The following is a 20,943-nucleotide window of genomic DNA, read 5'->3' as shown; positions in this document are numbered from 1 at the left end:
AATAATAGGCGTTAATGGTAGTCGTGCGTAAAAAAAGGGTCCTCCTACAATTGCCCTAGACTCTGCAGAGTCTCAAAGTCTGGCATCCACACTGGCGAACCTTCATCCTGATCTATCCAGTTGGCCAACTCGGCCACCACACGCCATGCCTCCTGGTCGCCGCCCGGGGATGGCTTGGAAGCGCCGTCGGTCGGCGTCCACACCTTGTTTGAGCTCGCCGCATTGACCTGCGCCGCCGCCGTCTCGGCCAGCCGCCCGTCGCCGCTCTGGAGCTTCTCCATGGTGGCATTGACCAGGAGCTCAAAGGCGTCGCGGTACTTGCGCACCCAGGGCGCCCGCTCGCCCATGACGAAGAGCACCAGCGAGCACGCCCGGATGTCGTTGGCCAAGGTCACGGACCACACGGCGTGCAGCTGCGTCCACAGCCCGTAGAGCAGCGTAATGCCCGATACAAAGACGGTCTGCACCGCGATAAACGAGTGCCCATAGTCGAGCGTCTGGTGCAGCTTCTTGTGCGCCTGGCACACGTCGCCCGACGCCCGCATGCACAGCGTGTAGTACGGGTCCGTCGGCGGCAGCAGCGCCAGGAACGGCTGCACCAGCAGGCGGAGCGCCCGGTGGTAGTGCAAGAGCGGATAGTTTGTCTCGGCCCCCGACAGGCTCGCCAGCAATTCCACCTTCCACGCCTCGAGATCCTGGTAGAAACGGTCCATCTTGGACGTGAGCGACGACAGCGGCTTGTCGGCTCGGTAGATGGAGTGCTGGATCCTGGACTCGATGCGCCGCAGCTTGAAGAGCAGCAGCGCGCACGTCATGGAGTTTTGCTTGACCGGGGCGCCGCCCGGGGAAGCAGGAGAGTTGGCTGCCGGCTCGTCGTCGGGCAGCTCCACGTCAATGACCCGGTCGGGAATGCTAAACGGTCGCCCCATGGATATCGCAATGGTGCGTTCGAGTGAGTAGACGCTCCAGAAGAGCCGCCGCCTCATTTGCACCGTGGCGTGGTCAAAGTGAGTCTCTGATTGCTTGCGGTGCAGGCCCAGATCAATGCCCGTCCTCATTGCCAGCCCTATCATGTACCATATACCAAAACTCGACAGGGAGCGTAGGTGGTATATGACGAGCAGGGTCATGGCTTCGATATTCTGCGTAGTACGTGACTCCCTTGCAGCAAATGTGTGTTGTAAGGCGGTCATGTAATAACTCTGATAAAGTATGTTAGTTGCATTTCTTTGCAATCTCATGTCGCAATCAGCTAGGTACTCACTTCTGGTGGCGACGTTGTGTGTTTTTCTGTCAACTGAAGCAACATGGCGCCAATGGCATATACCATGTATAGCTTAAAGACACCAAAGCGTTGGGCCTTGGTCAGATTCGGTACTGGCGTCGAGGACAGAACCATCCTATCTCGGTGCAATGCCCAGACCTCTTCTGGGTCCAAGAAGGGATACCGCGGGTGGATTTGGTGAAAGTAGGCTGTCAAAATATTGTGGCCAAGTGTGTCAGTCGGAGGTTCGGCACTATGGGCAACCAATTCTTGCATCGTTATGGCATGAGATCCCGCCTTGTCCGACGCACTGGCCGTACTCTCCCTCCTGTTTTTGTGAATGGGGAGCGCCTTGTTCCATACGGTAGCCTGCACCATCTCGCCCAGGTTCAGGGCGAGGTTCAGGCCAGAGGACGACCCGATGTAGGCGGGTGCCTCAAAGTTGCCCATGGACAGCAGCTCGACAACCTCGCCGAGCGCATTGTGCTGCGCCGACAGTGCCGGCCTCTTTGCTGGCGGCGGCTCGTCCATGGGCTGGCCGCTGGCCATTTCGTTCAGGGCTGTCTCGAGAAAGGCGACCCTCTCCTCGAGCGCGCGTGTGTACCTAGGTCGCAGTTCAGCTACAGAGCCCCTGGGCGTTTCCGTGTGGAGGAGGTGGTCCATACGCTGCCGGCGGCTCATCCTCAGTGACGGCCGTCTTGTCGCACGGCGTTCCCGCCTTTCGACAGTTGGAGCATATAGGCCACTGGTCGTCGCACTATAGTGGTTCGGATATGCGTATAAGTATATGTATAGTTTCCAAGGCTCTCCCAGCGGAGACTATAATAATACCAAAAAACACGTGGGGCGGCGACCAATTATACCTTTTGTTTACGGTTTTTACATCTAAATAATTCAAACAAGCGTCAGCGCTTTGAGATATGCAAGAAAATGAAGAAAAATGATTGGACTGTTTTGTTGTTTTTCTGGATCCAAGGGCCCGAAGATATACGTATCATATCCGAGCCAGATACGAAAAAAATGTATAGACTATCATTCCTACATACCTTGTACACGCAGTCCGACCTCTCTTTCTCGGGTTTGGGGGAGGGGCTTCCGTGGCTGTCGGTGACAACATCGGGCCTTGCCGTACAGTAGACATATTATTAATAAGCTTCCACTTTCTCTCTTTCTTGGTTCTTCTTTTTTTAGACTATAGTCTTATTAGGGTAGCGGGGGGGCGGCGGGATCGTGGAATAGACTGGTCATAGCAACAATCGACTTTTACTTTGCCTTCCATATTCTAGAGAGAGCGTGAGAGAAGCGGATGTCCGACAATACATATTGCCATGGCGTTCGCCCTCTCTGGCGCAATCGGGGGCCCTGGTTATGCTGTTCCATGGTTTTAGTCATTTTGTCGCATCACGCCCTCGTTGGGACTTTCGGTCGGGCCCACCGACTCTACCGATGGACCGTCGGAGGCTTCTACCCGTTAGCGGCAGCATTGCCGATGCGAGACCCGCGTTTGGGTGTGTATGTGTGTGTGTGTGTGTGTGTTTGGTGTTGGATGGTCCATCTGTAGGTGTGCCTTTGGTGGTAGAACTAATGAGAGGGGTTCCTTTCATTTTCGTCCAGTATTGGTTGGGGATGTCAAAAACTGATGTGCATTTGCTACTGCTGTGTATGTATGCCTTGCTGCTAAAATGGTGATGCTCCAGAATCCCAGTCCACTACCGACCCCCCGGCATTCTTCCCTCACCCCGCAAAGGACAGGCCAGACTGCCGATAATACATTAAATGTGACGTCCTGTTTCGGGGTCATATCTCGTGATAAAGGGAGGGAGCACTTGCATGATGATTTCTCGCGTACAACTGTCAAATCTGTACGATTGTACGTACGTGTTGGAGGAGAATGAGAATCTCATTATCAATCAGTATGCACAGTAACACACGTGCAACCTATCGCAGTGCTTCACTGCAATCAAATCAGTCAGATCAGTCAAATCAACTACGCCGGTGAGCGCCGGGGAGGGGAGAGCCAGCATTGGGGGGGAGGTTTGGGGGTTGGACTGCGTTATCTGCGAGCTACCTACTATCTCTTCCTTTTGCCTGCCGGCATTTTTGGGCACTTTGCCGATCAGACCGATCCTATCAGTAACTTAAACCTTACCTGGGTACTACTGGCGTGACGTTACGCTCAATCCATCAAGCAACCCAACCAGCCTTGCCAAAATAAGAGAGGTTTGCATTGCATTGTACGATACTTTGAGTGTTGATCTTCTTTCGAATGATCTCGAGCCAACAAGGATTGTCAAAAAAAGTAGAGAACTTGTGTTGGTGATCTTAGATAGTCGTATCATCATATGAGTAGGGGAGTAGTAGTATTACACGCGTACCTAGTCAGATAGCATCATGATCCACTACTTCTCCTAGGCTAGCATAGTATCTCTATCTATCTCCAGCATCAGATCACAAAAACATACGTGACTTTTTGCTTCAATTCTCTGGTATCCACGCCCCATTGGGTTTGTATGGAAACTTTTCGTGCATATGCTTGGCAATCTCCCTCCTCGTAGTCACCCAAACCCCTTCCTTTTCCGAGATGTATTGCATGAACTTTCTAAGTGCTTCTGATCGGCCGGGCTTGCCAATGATCCTCGTGTGCAGGGGAATGTTCATGAGCTTGCCGCCCTCGCGATATAGGCAGTCAAACGTGTTCTTGAGGTACTGCTCGTATGTCTCGGCCACTGAGCTTCCGAAACCGGGCGACATGTGGAATTTGCCGTCGTTGCAGTCGTAGTTGTACGGGATCAGGAGCATCCCCTTCTTCTCTTCGTCTGGGAGATTCTTCTCTTGCGGCAGGTCAAGCCAGTACGGCACGTCGTCATTGTAGCACTCCGATGACCACAGGAAGTCGGCGCCAACACTTTTCCACACCTCTGGAAAGAGCATGTGTCTGTTGTTGTTTTTGTTCATGTCAGCTTACAGAATGAAGAAAAAGGATACCAATAACGAGTGGGCATAAAACTCACGTCTGAGGGGTTCCACGTCCAAAGTAGGCGCCGACTGGGAACTCGCCCGTGACCTCCTTGATCAGACAAATGGCCTTGCGAATGTACTCCTTGTCCTCCTCGAGAGAGTAGTCCCAGGTATCGATCCAGCGCAGACCGTGAGCAGCGACCTCGTGGCCGTCGCGGACGAGGGCGCGCGCAAATTTGGGGTTCCGCTGCAGCGCCACGGCGACGGCATAGGTGGTGAAATTCCACCCAAACTCGCGAAACAGCCGCATGATGCGCCACGACGCCGCTCGGCTCCCGTACTCAAAGTCGTGCTCGGCATTGATGTACCGCGCATTCTCCCGGTAGCCCCCCGATGCGCCCTTCTCCCAGAGGTAGGGCTCCGACATGCCGTCGCCATCGAGAACGGAGCGCTCGCCACCCTCCCTGTAGATGGATCATGTCAGCATGGATGGTCCGGCTAATTCATCACATATGACGAGACAACGTACTCATAATTCAAGACAAATGAGACGGCAATCTTCGCGCCGTTGGGCCATTTTGGGTCGAATCCTTCTTCTCCAAATCCTTTCCGAAGTTGTTAATCAATTGCGTCTCTACTTGCCACAGGGGGATTGGTTGCTAGCTTACCCTCAAAGTCACGAGGGACTTGTAGGCTTTCCTCAATATGCACCATTATGAGAACTTGGATGAACGAGAATGAATAAACGTGACCAGGCGCTAAATGACACTTTTGAATAATGGCAGTAAGCAACCGAGCAGCGGGATGAGGACACAGCCTGGGGTCAGAGGCCTTTTATGAGTAAAACCTCGCCTCGCTCCCGAATCACTTGAAATCGAGTACTCTGAATAGATTCCGTTCTCGGAACTGGCCGCATTTCTCCGCCAATACCTGAGAGATGTGGAAGAGGTCACCCGTCGTCCTCAGTCGATTTAATGCATAATAGTATTCTCGGTCGTATCATTGGCTCTCTACTATAGAGATGACAGCAAATAGTCGTTTATAGTACCAAATATTGCTTTGCACCACTGGCTGAGGTGGGGTTTCGGAGGCTCCGTCTACTCCGATTAAAGACCTCACCTCCGACAAGCCGACGCATCATCCGATGCCTATTGCTTGCACAACTATTCACGTTCTTGATAAAATGGCAGGGAGTTTTGATATTTGCATGATTCGATGTTCTATTCAAGCGCCTCTGTTCTTTCCTAGTTATTGCTCACAAAAAAAAAAAGAAAAGAGTTTGATCATTTCAAAATAAAATAAATTTCACGCTGTGCTTGCTACATAATGAATTGAACTGGGTCATAATCTCTACTTCGTCATCCATCTCTGAATCTATAATCTATATGATCTGTAAACATCTAGAATGAAAAGAAAGAGTCTATAAAGTCTTGGTAATCATATCTTGGTCGTGGACATGTCTTTACCAACAAAGGCTTCTTTCGGTTCGTGCGCAACCTTTCCTTCCTCGGCGGCCGCGTCCGGTTCTTGCTGTTGCACAGTGACCTGTGCGGATGTATCAGCACTGCTATCTTCACCTGGCTCCTTTGGAGGTTGCAATCCCCGGTCGCGAACAAAGAAACACCCAAGCAGACAAGTGCCAATCAGAGGCACCTGCAAGATGAACACGGCACGGCTGGCGGCCATGTAAGCATCGAGGACAGCGTCGTAGCCCGGTCCTTCGAGTTTCGGCAACGAATACGTGTCCTCGGCGAGATAGCTGTACTCGGCGGGCAAATTGGCCCGCAGCGCAGCTTGCAAGACGGCGGCCGAAATGGCCAGTCCGCAGGCGCCTCCCGCACATCGGAAGAAGTTTCGGTTCGATACAATGACGGCCCGCTTGGACTTGGGTACGTGCGCCTGGAACGCAACCAGCGTGGGCTGGAAGATGAAGCCCACTCCGATGCCGACAAAGATCAAAGGGATGACAATCAGGCCCGGCGGCGTGTCACGCTTGTAGTAAAGCATGAGCCCGGATCCGAGAGTCCAGGATCCAAAGCCAACCCAGATGATCTCTCCGTACCGTTTCATTCTTGAGATATACTGTCCGGCAAGAATCGAAAAGCTGGCCTGGAAGGAAACCAGGCAGGCGGTAAAAGCGGCTGAAACAATGACAGAGTATCCCTTGACGTTTTGAAAGTACAAGGGTAGATAGTACAGGTAGGATTGGTAGACGGCACCAAACAGGAAGCTCTGGCAAAGCATTACCCTTATTACTGGATTCTTGAAAATCATCACTACACTCTGCAATTAGCTCTCCATTCCGCGGCAAGGTTGATGTGTTTGCAGTGTGTTTCCCGGGACTTACACGGCATCATTGGGAGCTTGGCAAACTTCCACTCCACCAAGATGAAAAGGACAAAAGACAAGCCGCCAATGGTCAGCATGCTGATCACCAGGGGGGACTCCCAGGGAAAATACGAGCCACCGCCACTGATTGGAATCAAGATAAAGATGACGCCAATGGACGAGGTCAAGACGCCAGCATAGTCAATCTTCTTGACGCTCTCCTGAAACCCGGCCGCCGGGGCCTTGGTGGGCAGCAACCACCAGGCCACGGCGCCCACGAGGGCCGCCAGGGGCGAGATCATCCAAAAGAAGGCGCGCCACGTGGTCCGCGAGATGAAGCCGGCGGCGAGAAAGGGGCCGCACACGTTGCCGAGCCCGACAAAGGCGCCAATGATGCCCTGATACTTGCCGCGCTGCTCCAGGGTCACAATGTCGGACAGGATAATCATGGACAGGTTGGTGACGCCGCCGCCGCCAATGCCCGCGACGCCCCGAAAGACGTAGAACATGGCGGCGTTCCGGGAGAGACCGCACAGGAGCGCCGCAATGGACAGCAGGCCCACGGCACACAGGGTAGACGACCTTGCGGCCGAAAATATCCGACAGGCGGCCGTAGAGCATCTGGAACGTCGTGTTGGCGATCAGGGACGACGTGCCCGCCCAGGAAATGGTATTGGCCGCGTCGAGGTCCTCGGCGATGGTGGGTAGCGTGACACCGATGCCATTTTGGTCAATAAAGGTGATGAGAAGCGTCAACGAGAGAGCGGAAATCACAATGAGAAGCTTTGCCTTGGGCAATATCTCCGTCTGGTCGTGTAGACCCTTTTCGGCCTCTCGTTGTCGACTTGACATTTTTCTCTCCTTCTCTTGTCTTTCTTGCTCTCACCTGCCCAGAATCTGGATTTCAGGAAGATTGTTTTCCCACAGGACTGGGCATAAGCCGTGGCCCGTATCTTATCTGAAGACTTTGCAGTCTTTTGATTTCAAGGGCTGGCTTTCACCGTCAGCATTCTGAATATCTTTCAAAATCAAGAACAATAAAATTTTGTCCATGCAGGTTGAAAACCTCTTCCCCTTTCGCCTCCGACGTGAAGCCGGCTCGGTTCCGATGATGCCATCTCGAGGCTCGCCAAAAGTGCTTGGACCTTAATAGCCAACAGGCCCAAGGAAGTTTGAGCGAATCGTGAGCACCCATAGTGGCCATAATCCACTTGTTTTTCTGTGTGGTGGAGACACGAGAGTGGAAACCTTTTCTATTTTTTTTCTTACTGCCCCTAGCAAGGAAAAGAATCCGGCACCTCTTCGGACCTAAGTATAAAGCCGAGATCTTTCGGGTATCCGTCGGATCTTCCGACATCCCGATCAGTATAAATCGCATCGGAGGCTCCATCGGGGTGCCGTTGCAGCTGTCCCACTCCCCCAGCCCGTCGACGGCGGTATACTTGAAATTTGGAACAATGAGCGTCTTGGACGTGCGGCGCAGTCCTAGGACCTGGTTCTTCCTTATCAGTGAGCCGATCCGGAAAATCAGTATGACTCGTACACGGTCAACCATAATAATGGAGCATTCAGGCATTTGCTATCAGTGTCGGTGGTATTTGAATAATTATAACTTGCCTTGGCAAAGATTAGCTACAAAACTTTCAGATAATGGCCTTGAGGGTGACATTGAGTTATTGATTTGCCATTATGATATAATAACATGCAGAGGTAGCTGATACCCCGCAGTGAGGGATGGGATGCATCGAGACATCATTATTCAGTCACGTCGCCCCTGGACTTTCTAATACAATCGTCAGCCTTGTGATTTCTTTTTAGATTCAACCCAGACCTTTTGTTTGCATATAGCAGGAATTGGGGGGAGAAAAAAAAGTAGAAAGGAAATCCCCATGGCCACGCCTGTACGGAAGGTGAAGGCGGCTTTCGCATCGCCACAAGCCTTCAAGGAGTCCCTCAGAGTTCCTGATGCTCCCGTTGAGGGGTCGGCATACTTCAATGAGGACTTGCTACCGACACCTCCAGACAAGAGAATTTGGAACACGTTGCACTTCTTTGCCTATTACTTGACCCAGACCTTCAGCTCATCGTCGTACAATCTCGGAGCGACGCTCATCTCCATAGGACTTCAATGTAAGCATATTCCTGACGCTGTCTCTTGATTTGGAATCAATGATCTCACGATCTTGGGTGCTTGAGGGAGCTACAGTAACCTCATTGATGTATTCTTCGATACAATTGCTAACTTGGACCCCGACAGGGTATCATGCCATGATCGCCGCGGTCATTGGCGCCGCAGGTCTGAGTATTGTCGTGATTCTAAACTCTCGAGGCGCGACCAGATATCATGTTGGATTCCCGGTATATGCTCGAGCTAGTTCCGGTATTGGAGGATCGAAACTCTTTGTGGCCGTGAGAGCTTCGGTCGCCATCATCTATTTTGCAACTCAGAGCTACTATGGTGAGATAAATGCTGAGAATCTCGTCTCGGGGATCCAATGCTGATATGTCAATAGGAGGAAGAATTACCTCGGTGTGTTTGAGAGCCATCTTTGGCTCGTCGTGGGAGAACATCCCCAACACTCTGCCCGAGAGCGCGGGCATTACTTCCAAGAACCTCCTTGGTTTCTTTATCTTCTGGATTGTCCAGTTCCCCGTCATGTTTGTCCACCCTACATTTCTCCGCCATCTGTTTGTTATCAAAGCCGTCTACACGACGGTGGCACTCTTTGCATTGGGTAAGTAGCCTTCCAATCATTGCACCCTAAAAACTGCCTATAACCACCTTCGAAGATGATGATGTAGTCAGCACAAGATTTGGATTGCTAACTTTGACCTTTTAGTGAGTAATCAAACGAGCCCTTACTATCCTGCGCAGTATACTAGTACGAGACTTGTCTTGCCTGTGGCGTTGTCCAAGGGTGGACAAAGCACTAGGCAATACTATACTTCCCGAGGCGTCGTCCCCCCAGACTATCGCACAGACATCAAGAGGCTAATGCACAATAGATGGGATGGGCAATTCGAGAAAACGGTGGAGGCATTGGCAACTTTAGTTTCAGTGCTGGCACCGCGTTGACCGGCTCGGCTTTGGTCGTAAGCAGAAATCCTTAACCCCCCGTTATTCACCGTGTACCTTTTATTGTGAGATTTGCTGACGTCTCTTACTTGCTCAATAGTGGCCAATGATCCAAGCCATCAACTCGGTGTTGGCGACCCTCTGCCCCCTCCTGATCAACCAGCCCGACGTCGCCCGCTATGCAACCAAACCTGAGCAGGCGACTTGGAGTCAAGCCACAGGTATCCTAATCTCCAAGGTTGTCGTCATGTTTGTGAGCTGTGCTACGACCAGTGCCAGTACAGGATTCCTAGGAAAGTCATATTGGGTAAGCCCCCCTTGAAGCAAACCATGCCCCCCCCTTCTTCATTCGTCCAAAAGTTGCCCCAGATCCTCGGACCGAGAAAGCAAAGAGCTAATATTATGCTGTTTACCTCGCATGTAGAACGTCTGGGATTTGTATGATGCCATCCTCACAAAGTACTGGTCTCCCGGCGCGCGGGCCGGTATCTTCTTTGTTGGCTTTGGCATGGTGCTCGCGCAAATCGCCACCAACGCCGGCTCCAACTCGCTGCCCGTGGGCGCCGACAGCAGCGGCTTGTGGCCCCGGTACATCAACATTGTGCGTGGCCAGGTGATTTGCGCCCTGCTGGCGCCCTTTTGCGTGCCGTGGAAGATCATTGCCAGCGCGAGCACGTTTCTCACCTTTTTGGGATCGTACACGGTCTTCCTCATGCCCATTTGCGGCGTCATGGTCGTCGACTACTGGATCGTGCGGCGCGGGAATTTCCACGTGCCCAGCCTCTACACCAAGGAGCCCGGGACCATTTATCGCTACTACCACGGCTGGAACCCGCGAGCTCTGGCGGCGTGGGTGGCCGGCGTCGCCTTTACGGTTCACGGCATCGCCGGAAACTTGGACGCCACTGCGGTCAACCAGGCCAGCAAGAATATGTACAAGCTTGGATTCATACTTTCCTTCCTCATGGGATCGTTGGTCTTTTACGTGTTAAACCTGATCTGGCCCGTCCCGATCTACCCAGAGGACCGGGCCAGCGAGGGGCAAATGACTTTTGAGTACATGGCCGATTCGGAGGGCTTTTTTGCCGGCGAGAGCGTGGAGGGCATACGCGGCGTCTTGTCGGGCGAAGGCGTCAACGTGGTTTCTGACGGGGGCGATGAATCAAGATACGGAAAAGGTCATTTGGACGAGAAGACTGAGCCAGTGGTTGTGTGAAAACAAAGCAGCTCGACTCCCGAGCTTCCGACGGGAACATGAACAACATAACTAAAGCAATGGTACGATTGAATAATGCAAGGTGCAAGATAAGACGTGTGAAGATCTCATGATGAATATTTCTCGCTATCGAGGATCATCGCAACTGCACACTAATAAAATGCAAATTGGATGACCATAGCGGTCAAGTACCAGTCCTACAATGTATGGCAATGGGACCCTGGTGCCAAGTTGACGATCATGTCGGGTTCCTCGTCTAGTTGATGTGTCAATGGAAGAACCATGTCCCATGTCCTGGTGTCTCAAGGTTGAATGGACATGATATCTACCACGATATTCCCATGGCTCTCAGACAGACAGAGACCCCTTGGAACCGACCACTCGGACGTTTTGGAACTCCCGTAGATGAAAAAGAACATGACAGGTGTATGGGGAAAGGAAACCTTGGCCGAGCATCTGGTAACGTCAAGTTTCAAGCCACCTGGGGTTACTAGGATTGTCCCTGAACTCTATCCGACGCAGCCAGGAACAGGCCTAGATCTAGATGGATAAGCATCCACCGAGTAGTGGCTCAGTATGGAGACACTTGTAGGGATTGCACAATGATAGAGTTTCGACTCATCCTGGACAGAGGCTGGTCGCAATCGCTGATGGAGGACCCCCTCGAGCGGACCCGGAGCTCTGGACGAAAGAGTCAAGCCCATGCGACTATCAAAAGCCATGAAAAGCAAAAAGTCATTGTTTGTTAAATACATGGCTTACTCTAGACTGACGAGAGGTTGGAGGCATGCTCTGTCGGTCGGGCAAACGTCGCTCCCGAGGATTATAGTGGAAAAGTCATGAACGATATCCCATCCCTATCAAGCACTTGCATTCTTTTTATTAGAGACATTCAGCTCCAAAGTCCCCATCTGAAACGCCTATTCACTGGGCATCGTTGGGTCATGGACCAGATCGCCGGCAGGCTGGGGCAATGAGGATATTCCATGATCCGGTTATAGGGCTAAATGGGTAAGGCTGACGGCTGGGCGAGGAGACGAGAACTCAACGCTGGGCTTAATCGTCAATTTCTACCTACGGTCTACTATGTTGTGCATCTCCTTGGGGGGTCATGGTGTTCTTCGGTGCGGACTCTAATTATGAATCAGGTCCGCTCCATGATCCGCTCTTGTAAGTTTGTTACTGCTCACTCACCTACTACGTACACCACTCATTAGATATTCGGCTGTGGCATTTCCCGGGGAGAATAGGCTGACCGTACGTGGTGGCTTGGCGAAATAGCGTCGGGGCGGGAGCCGACCGCCGTGGACTCGACACGCTGACGGATTGTTTCCCGCTGAGTTCTGCAGTGCGTAGTGCAAATTATTAACCTTAGAGCAATGGAAGATTCCGAGAGGTCGTCTCAAATGGGCATAACGTCTGCCGGGGTTTGGCTGTATTGAGTAATAGCGCTTTTTCTTTTAGAGTTTACGCCAGTCGTGATGCGCCCAAAGAACTACTGGAAATACTGGGAACTTCTCCCCACATCGGAAAGCAGAAAGCAGTAAAGAGAAGAGCATGAATAGTATGTAGCACAAATCAAAACGAACAGCATCAGAGGTAAGGGCCCCCAGGGACTGCCCAAAACGGGTATCCCATCGGGCCTACCAAGCCCAAACGTTGGAGATCTTTTGCTCTTTTTTCCGTACGCGTCCATGCTTGGCATAATGACTCGCATCCCTGATCGACCACTTCTGTTTTCCCTCCACCAAGTTTCCCCAAGCTGAGCCCTAATACAAGCTCTGCCCAGCTCTGGTCCAGCCATTGTTAGGCCCATTACTCATCCCCCTGCCCTTTCCCCCCAAATAGGGTGGCGCTGAAGTAACGCGTAAATCGCCTGGTAGGGGAGAAACGTCGTAAGCCGGGGGATGATTCATGGTTCATGGTTTTGGGAATGCCACGCTATTTTATTCCGCTCCTTCTCTAGCCAAGTCCTCATGTCCCTTTTTACACAGTAGCTGATAGGAAGATGGGAAAACCCCTTTCGCCGGGTCGGCGGGAAGTGGAAAACGCTTCCTCAGCCAACCCGCACTGACTCGGCGCCGTCGTTCTTCTGGGAGGGAGTAACGTGCCTGACTGGCTCTATATGACCGCTAAGGGCAAACTCCCAACCCGTAATCGTACCGAGTCTTGTACTACTGAGATTTGAGATTTCACGGGCAAAAGTTTATCTTTGGATCTACCCCATGTCTTACGGCTATTCAAATCGCTCTCTGCCCAAGAATTTTCTCCTGTAGATAGTCCTCAGCCTTCTGAGACATCTTAAAACATCTCGGGTCATGCTTGCTCCTCGTTCGTGAGTGTAGTTGTTGCTGTCGCCGCCACTGTCGTCGTCGTCCGGTGTTGTTGCGTTGTTTGATTTTTTCCTTCTTCTTCTTCTTCTCTTTCGGAGTTGCACTTTTGCTGGTGGGAAATTCTGGTCGCCGACAATGGAATCGAAACAGCCCACTATTTGGGCAGTTCTGATTGTAACCTTTGTGTTGGCCACAGTTTGTCTCCTATTCCGATTATTCAGTCGTTTTTTGAAAAAGGCGTCTTTTTGGTGGGATGACTACTTTGCCATTGGAGCCTATGTCGTCGCAATTGCTTGGCTTATCACCTGCCCAATATGTAAGCTGACTAGAGGATGTCTTGACTTGTTATTTTTGAGTATCATGAATGAGAATTGCTGACTGACCAATTTCTCCAGGGATGGCAAACGGCCTGGGAATGCACATTGAGGATGTGACCTGGCTCACGCTGAACCAAGCAATTTATCAATCGAAATTGATGCTATACATTGCTGAGATCATATACGCATTTGGCTTATATTTCGCCAAAATGTCTGTTCTGCTCTTCTACTGTAAGCATAACCATAACCCGAACATGGCTACCAAGAATCCCCTTGTCTAACCCATGCAGGGCGTTTGTTCAATGTTACCAATCTGCGATATCCCATGATCGCCCTCATGGTCATGTCGACAATATGGATCATCATCAGAGTATGTTTTTCGACAATTAAGCCTATGGCGCATCCTACGGCTTTGATTGCTGACTTGGAGATATAGACATTCATGGCCATCTTCCACTGCGTTCCCGTGCGAGCGTTTTGGGACCTCACGATTGTGGACGCTCGCTGCGATATTGACGACAAGAAGTTCTTCTTTGGAAGTGTGCTCGTCCACTTGCTCATCGACGTCATGATCCTGAGTCTGCCCGTCTTCCAGATTGGCAAGCTTCAGCTCCGAAAGATGCAAAAGATTGGTATCATTGCCATGTTCACATTTGGTTTCACGTAAGCAATTGGCTCCCCGTGTTTGTTCCAACCGCCAGCAGGTCGTCCACTCGGGTGCTAATGTTTCTTTTCTCCTCTAGCATTTGCGTCTGTGCCGTTGCCATCATTGTCGGTGCCGCAAACTTTGACACAACATCCGTCGATATTACATGGAACGTGACAGACATTGTCACTTGGGCGAGCGCAGAAGTCAACCTGGTGACCGTCTCTGGTAAGCCCGCCCTTGAAAGCCGGAGGAATAGACAATCGCAAACAATTGACAAAGACTGACATTGTTCTTTGTGTGCCTACAGCTTGCTTCCCGACTATTCGACCAGCCTTCATGTTCTTCTTTGGCCGCTGGCTACCCACGACGCTAGGCTCCGGTCCAGGTTCCGAGGGCGTCAACAATATCTATACGCGCAGCGGCCTACGTAGTGGCGCCAACAAGAAGTCGATCAAGCTCGAGTCGATGCCGGGGGTCAAGGGCAGCGACGAGGATAGCTCGGTGTTTGGGCTGGCCAACAATAGCCACCGCGGGGGCAACAGCCTGGACAACCACAGCAGCGACTTTGAGGGGCACGGGTTCGACGGGAACCCAAAGGGCGTCTCCCACACCACCGTCAGCTACCACCACAGTGGCAACAACCAGGAGCGGGCGGCCGAGGAGGGCAAAGCCGCCGCCATGCTCGGTATCTCCATCAAGAAGGAGACATCGGTCCAGGTCTCGGATAATCTGTCAAGTAACAGTGATAACAAGGAGGTTGCGTCGAATCGATCGTTTGCATAAAGCATTTACGAAAATTTCAATTAATATTTAATCAACGTCATCGGGCTCCTTGAGAAAAATACACAAAGAGACAGAGTCGATTCACTCATGAGATCAAGAAACAACTAGCATATACGAAGCGTAGCATACACACACGGGAGCGGATATTTTATTATTAGATGGATAAATTCCCAATGGCGTCGTACACGTATGCCACAACTTACAGGGTTCTGGGTAGACAGACCAGTCGGCATTTTCAATAAAAAAAAAAATAGCTACGTTTTATCCTTGACTTCAAACAACATGCAAATGTGTATCTATATTCTAAGGGTATCTGTTGTTCTTCCGGGTCTTGGCTTTCGCTCGTTGCTATTTACTTTCTTTTCCTTTGTTTAACTTGTTGAATTTTCTCTTCGTCCCTCATGCTCCACACCATGGGCTTACTTTTGAGCCTCCTGAGTCTGAGCAGCCTGAGCAGCCTGTTGCTCGAGCTGTTTCTGAATCTCCTCGGGCCACTCTATCGACTCGCCGAGCTCCTCGCCCTCGATGACGAGGGGCGCGCTCGAGGACTGGACAAAAAAGGCGCGCGCGACGGCCGTGGGGTGCGGGTTCAGCCAGGCGTGCTTGGTGCCGCGCTGCACCACGTGGTCGCCGGGCTTGAGCAGCCGCTTCTCGCCCGAGTCCAGCAGCAGCTCCAGCTCGCCCGAGATGAGCACGGCAAAGTCCACCGACGCCGTACGGTGGTAAATGGCCGGTGTGCCGGGCATAAAGTCGACAAAGCGGACCACAGTGGTTCCGTCGGCGACGCTGTTGAGAATCTCCAGGCATTAGCAAAAAACCCCACCCCATCTTTTGAGAATGACCTTGGCAGAAGAAGCAAGGTTGAGAAAGAGAAATGCGTTACTCACAGACCGGCATGAGGTTGAGCCGCCTTCATGTTCTTCAGGTCCTCGCCATTGTTCATTTGAATCGGGGTCTGAGTCTGGAGAAATGTATCATAGAGGAGAATGCCCGGCAGGACCGTCGAGCCAATGTCCTCTTCAAAGGACTTGTTGAATACACCCTTTCCATCGGCATCATGGTCAGTGATGTATCGGCGAGGCTTGCCCAGCTCCGAGACTGTAATTGTACCGTTTGCGTCCTTTTCCATTTTGATCGGGTGTCGCCTTGATTTTTATTTTTATTTTTTGGTTGCGAGTTGGTGATATAGTGAAATCTCGAAAGGAGCAACGGATCAAAGGATGGCTAGTATGTTTAAATATTTACTCTCTCTCTCGCGGAATAGAATTATGAATGAGCGGAAGATGAGAAACGGTTAATGGCGATAGCGGGGTTGAAACGGAACGCATTTTTAGAAGAGACTATTATGTTCCCGCCTCAGTGGTGGACTGGACCAATCGGTGCCACAAGAGGAAACATTGGCGACATCGTGGACCTGCGATAGTGTCCCCGTAGTCTCGGAATCAGAACCAGAATCGTTTGACGTGCGTCGTGGCAGCGCATCTAGCGACTAGTGTGCGTGCTTCGGCCCTCGGGTCGGTGGTTATAGTGTCACCTTTAGCTGCTAGTATACTAGAGTAGGGGGTCGTTTCCACAATAAATCTAGGGGTCGCCAAGGTGCCTGGCCCGTTGTCCACGTGGAAGCCATTCAGCGTTGGGGTTAGTCGATCATCATGTTGACCTGCTTCTATGGAATGTTCCAACCATGCCGAAAGAGCATCTCACAATATAAACACGGGCAGTCTGCCGAGCTTAAAACAGAAGTACAATACTAGTATATAACAACAGTACCCTCCGCTGCTGCTCCTGTTGCTGATGTCAGATTGATCTTCACAGAGATTTGAAAATGTTGGATTGATGACTCTGACTGTCTACTAATCTTGTCATCAATAAACTTGTTTACAGGACAAGCCATCGTTCGCTGAGGTCCCGGACCGCCTCCATGTCACCCCCTATCAGACAAAATTGCTGTAGGTTGAATGCCGCCTCTCTAGCCAGGTCCTCATGCCCTAATCCATCGCCTTCGCTCTCAACTTCACGAAAGACTCGTCTGTAAAACTCTGCTGCCAGATGGGCTAGCCCAATCTCGTGGTAAGTCCGCGCCAAATTGTAGTGCGCCTCTTGCCTCTGTCCCGACGTCAGGGCCTGGGCTAGCTTCATGTCGTAGTAACGGTGCAGGAACAGCAAGCCTTGCGTGATGGACTGTTGTCGATTTTCCGTCTGCCGCTTGAGCCCGTAGTGAAGGTAGGCCTGTCCAATACTGATGTTCACCATGAGGTTGTCCGGGTCCAAAGCCGCAGCCCGCACGAAATAGTTTAGCGCAAAAGTAAAGCTGTTGGAGATGAACAGAATATGGCCATACAACATCAATAATTGGACATCCTGCTCTGTCGATGGGTAGAGTTTCGAATCAAATTGTTCGAGAAGTCTGGTCTTCTTTTCGGCCGGAAGCAACTTGGCATCCATCATCTTGATCTGCCGCAGTGTGAACTTTTGCACCTTGGAATGCGCGAACCACGTCCCCGAGGAATGGGCCAGCCTGCCCAGGGCGGCATACATGCGGAATGCATCAGAGCAGAACTGGAAGCTCGCCATGAAACTGCGTGCCACTTCGACGCATGTCTCCTCATCTCTCCCACGCACAGCACAAGCTGCTTTCGCTATATTGGCAAGGAATTTGTCTTCAGGGTTCTCAAAAAAGACATTGGCTGCCAGGGCTGCATCGCACACGTCATATGCTTCCTTGATGCGATCGGCGAGCGCAAGACTGAGTGCATACTCCAAGAATAGATCAAGCCATGCCCTGAACTCGACATTTCTGTAACTAACAGTCGTCTCAGCTAGCTTGCGGGAGTTAACAGCGGATTGCTGGGCGTCGACTTCGCCTCTTAGTCGTTGGACCATCTTGAGCAGGTGAGGATTGGCAGAAGTGGCAGATTCGTCCTTTTGCAAACCCATCTGAGCCAGATATCTATCCCAAGGGTAGAATGCCTTGAAGGAGCGGAAATCATCAACGAGGATCTTGGCAGCGGCCATCCAGGCTGCTCCAGGTCCATGCTCGGATTCCTCCCTTTGCTCATGAATAATGCGCCACCTCTCTGCCAGATATGCGGATCTTCGTTCCTCTTCCAGTTTGCGGTCTTCGTCGAGAGCGAACAGCAGAGGTCTTGGGCGACTCATTCTCTCTCTCGGCGGCTTCTTCTCTCCAGGCTGTCGAGGTTTCTTGGGAGCAGGTGCTTTTCTTTCCCTGGGAGCCCGAGGTTCTACTGGTGGTTTATCCAGCACTGGCTTTGGCGCAAGGTTGCGAATGATTCTCGGGCGGGCCTCCCGTCGCGCCGGCTCAGCACCCGAGCTGCCAGAAACTTCCTTTTGTTCCCTTTCGATGCCCATGGCCTCTTCGAGCAGATACAAGGCTTCCTCATTCTTCCTTGCAGCCTCGTACATTCTAGCTAATTCGTATCGCGCGTTGATACGGACATCGGATGGGGTTTCGTCAAAATCCAAAGCTGCTGTGAAACACTCTTCAGCCTGTCGCCTATCTTCGATTTCTAGGTAGCATTTTCCAGCACGGTACAAAGAGAGTGCATCTAGTAGATCCTCCTGTCGTCGCAGAGGTTCGTAGAATGGAAGGGCTTTTGCGAGTCGCTTAGTTTCATATAATGTTGAGGCAACTTCCAAGAAGAGCTCTGATTGCTGTGATTCGTCGTCGGTGTCTATGTCTGCAGGGTCGAGGAATTCCAAATGTTGCACGGCCTCGTCATCAGTGTTTCTGTCTAATCTGAGGCGACAAATGGCCAAATTGATTCTGAGGCGGAGGGGTAAGCTGACTCCGTATGTTTCCACTGGATACTTCTTTTCCTCGAAATGTGGAACATCAAGACGACGTCGTTCATTGACATCCCATTCCCTATCATCCTGGATGTCGTCCCAGAAAGATTCCTCAGCACGTCCTAGAAGCCATCGTGATAGTGACCGGGTTGCATCCAAAGCGGCACCATACTGCTCTAGGTGGACCAGGAGCGCCGTAAATGTGAAGACGTCGTCCCACGTGAATGGAAGCTCTTCGTTCTCTGCACCCATTGGAAATTCGGCTCGATAATGATCAATCGCGCGTTGATAGGCATCCCGTGCCTCCCATCTCTGCCTATCGGAATACCTCCTGTTGCTCTCAAACAGCTGCACCGAGGCATCAGCCAAGCCTCGAAGGGCGAGAAGATCATATGGTTCTCGCTCGATGATGAAATTGTACTCGCCTACTGCGAGTTTGTAGCTTTGCCTCGTCAAATACAAGGCAGCACGGGTTTGGCGGGTATCAAGGTTATCTGGTTGAATTTTAATGGCTTGGGAAAAGACCATTATTGCGATCTTGAGGGTGTCCTCGGCATCGTCTGGCTCTGCATCAATAAGTTCTAGCGCGAAACGACCGCAGTCCAGCCAAACGTCGAATATTTTGGGCTGCAGATGAGCAGCACACACAGCAGCAGTGAGACTTTGTTTATATTCTCCCCTCTCTCGCAGAATCTCAGACAGAAGCGACCAAGAACGGTGGATTTCTGCATTGAGCCTAATGGCGTCGTTGACCTGGCGCAGAGCCTCATCTAACTCGCCACTCATGAATGCATTTGTGGCGGCACTGAGGCGTAGTTTCACATCGCCAGTAGGTTCAGCAGCTTTGCGAGGACCTCGCTTTATGATTTTCTTCTCACGAGGCTGTTGCGGCTTTTCGCGAAACTGAGAAAGCAAGCTTTTCTCGCTCCCTCCGGCTGCGAAGCTGCGTACAGAATCTTCAAAGGTGGTCAAGTTGTTCTGCATTGCCAACAGCGGATCGTCGCCCAGCTCGTCCAAGTCCAGTTCGTCTTCTTCTTCTTCCTCCAATGCCTCGCCACGAAGCTCTGTTGCTTGTCCATACTGCTCGAAACCACTGGCGTTAGCCATTGTATGTCCACGAGTACTTGCCGCCGCCCCCGAATATGGAATTTGTGGGTTTGATGGGTTGGAGTGCATAACGTGCGTCAGAGACGGCTGATAGGTCATTTGATATGACTGTTGAGACGCAAGGGAGTAAGACGCGGGATAAGCCTGTCCTTGCTGCTGCTGCTGGCTAGGCATAATGGCTGCATGTTGGCCATCCATGGTACGATGTGGCGTAGGTGTGGCTCCTTGAATGCCGTTAAAGGTATGAGGATATGTTCCATGCATAGATTGCACAGGGTGGTGGTTGGCAGGCGGATACTGTTGAGGCTGGAAGCCACCTAGAGTCGGAGGAGGCGGGAACATTGTGGCATGGTTAGGAGTCGGCATATTGGGTGTGCCAGGTTGGGGGCCTGGAAGTTTACTTGAACCTTGGTAATCTGATGACAGGCTCGGAAGCGGTATCCGTGATTCTCGATTTGTGTCTAATTGCAACGCATCGATTGTGGCTTGATCGTTGGCGGGTGATGGTCCGAAGGGTTGTGCTGCTCCGCCTCTGCCCTGCCCTCTCCTACTACTTTCTCCTGAACTAGAGGAGGAAGAGCGCCTTTGGCGTTTGTGAGGTTGCTCCTGGGACTGCAGTAGGGGTCGAGCCCCTGGAGGTTGCGCTTCGCGCAGTCCAAACACGTACTCAGAATTCCATCCGGGCTGGGTTGACGCGATCGGGGTCAGAGAAGGCGGGAGTGGTTGGTTTGACGCTGTAGGCAGCATCTTGGCAGGTGTTGCAGCTGCAGCAGCCATTGAGTCTTCGACGGGAGCTGGCGACCCGGCGTCTTGTTGCGACTCTGAAGGCCCTGTTGGCGCATTGTTACGGGCCATGATTTGCCTAGCGATGTAGGCGGGATCTAGAGAAGGCTTCATGATAAAGCTCCCTCCTTGTGTCCTTGCAGATTCTGCCGTTCAACTCTTCAAGCATCCAGGTCCAAGGCTCCGCGCCCTGGACTTCTTCGCTATCGTTCTAAAGCCGGAGAAAAAGTTGTTTCAATAGCAAACCTTCGCGTCACAGCAGAAGAACGCGTTGACCTGCGAAAAACCCTGCAAAACCGCAAATTGGCGATAATAAAAGCTG

General features: G+C 51.7%; 7 protein-coding genes across 7 annotated transcripts; 2 read left to right on the top strand and 5 right to left on the bottom strand.

The window, feature by feature from the left end:
• Nucleotides 1-44: 44 nt before the first annotated feature.
• Nucleotides 45-1,945, bottom strand: PFICI_05281 (uncharacterized protein; the record flags this gene model as incomplete). The annotated part of the gene is made up of 2 exons (XM_007833862.1): nucleotides 45-1,202; nucleotides 1,265-1,945. 2 exons carry the CDS (start codon nucleotides 1,943-1,945, stop codon nucleotides 45-47), a joined length of 1,839 nt encoding a protein of 612 aa, XP_007832053.1.
• A 1,794-nt stretch (nucleotides 1,946-3,739) lies between these two features.
• On the bottom strand, nucleotides 3,740-4,936 carry PFICI_05280 (uncharacterized protein; the record flags this gene model as incomplete). The annotated part of the gene is made up of 4 exons (XM_007833861.1): nucleotides 3,740-4,199; nucleotides 4,276-4,686; nucleotides 4,752-4,827; nucleotides 4,891-4,936. 4 exons carry the CDS (start codon nucleotides 4,934-4,936, stop codon nucleotides 3,740-3,742), a joined length of 993 nt encoding a protein of 330 aa, XP_007832052.1.
• A 723-nt stretch (nucleotides 4,937-5,659) lies between these two features.
• PFICI_05279 (uncharacterized protein) lies at nucleotides 5,660-7,402 on the bottom strand (the record flags this gene model as incomplete). Its single annotated transcript, XM_007833860.1, has 3 exons — nucleotides 5,660-6,498; nucleotides 6,570-7,132; nucleotides 7,179-7,402. The coding sequence occupies 3 exons, from the start codon at nucleotides 7,400-7,402 to the stop codon at nucleotides 5,660-5,662; spliced, it is 1,626 nt and encodes a 541-aa protein (XP_007832051.1).
• Nucleotides 7,403-8,439: 1,037 nt separating this feature from the next.
• On the top strand, nucleotides 8,440-10,842 carry PFICI_05278 (uncharacterized protein; the record flags this gene model as incomplete). Its single annotated transcript, XM_007833859.1, has 7 exons — nucleotides 8,440-8,680; nucleotides 8,808-9,008; nucleotides 9,064-9,285; nucleotides 9,505-9,506; nucleotides 9,557-9,643; nucleotides 9,727-9,933; nucleotides 10,051-10,842. The coding sequence occupies 7 exons, from the start codon at nucleotides 8,440-8,442 to the stop codon at nucleotides 10,840-10,842; spliced, it is 1,752 nt and encodes a 583-aa protein (XP_007832050.1).
• Nucleotides 10,843-13,310: 2,468 nt separating this feature from the next.
• PFICI_05277 (uncharacterized protein) lies at nucleotides 13,311-14,924 on the top strand (the record flags this gene model as incomplete). Its single annotated transcript, XM_007833858.1, has 6 exons — nucleotides 13,311-13,491; nucleotides 13,571-13,723; nucleotides 13,783-13,862; nucleotides 13,929-14,155; nucleotides 14,236-14,366; nucleotides 14,449-14,924. The coding sequence occupies 6 exons, from the start codon at nucleotides 13,311-13,313 to the stop codon at nucleotides 14,922-14,924; spliced, it is 1,248 nt and encodes a 415-aa protein (XP_007832049.1).
• A 419-nt stretch (nucleotides 14,925-15,343) lies between these two features.
• On the bottom strand, nucleotides 15,344-16,053 carry PFICI_05276 (uncharacterized protein; the record flags this gene model as incomplete). The annotated part of the gene is made up of 2 exons (XM_007833857.1): nucleotides 15,344-15,710; nucleotides 15,812-16,053. The coding sequence occupies 2 exons, from the start codon at nucleotides 16,051-16,053 to the stop codon at nucleotides 15,344-15,346; spliced, it is 609 nt and encodes a 202-aa protein (XP_007832048.1).
• Nucleotides 16,054-16,802: 749 nt separating this feature from the next.
• On the bottom strand, nucleotides 16,803-19,838 carry PFICI_05275 (uncharacterized protein; the record flags this gene model as incomplete). The annotated part of the gene is made up of 1 exon (XM_007833856.1): nucleotides 16,803-19,838. The coding sequence occupies one exon, from the start codon at nucleotides 19,836-19,838 to the stop codon at nucleotides 16,803-16,805; it is 3,036 nt and encodes a 1,011-aa protein (XP_007832047.1).
• Between the last annotated feature and the right edge of the window lie 1,105 nt (nucleotides 19,839-20,943).

Source organism: Pestalotiopsis fici (assembly GCF_000516985.1).
Source record: "Pestalotiopsis fici W106-1 unplaced genomic scaffold PFICI_Scf_3, whole genome shotgun sequence".
Lineage (NCBI taxonomy): Eukaryota > Fungi > Ascomycota > Sordariomycetes > Amphisphaeriales > Sporocadaceae > Pestalotiopsis > Pestalotiopsis fici.
This window is presented reverse-complemented; position numbering and strand designations above follow the sequence as displayed.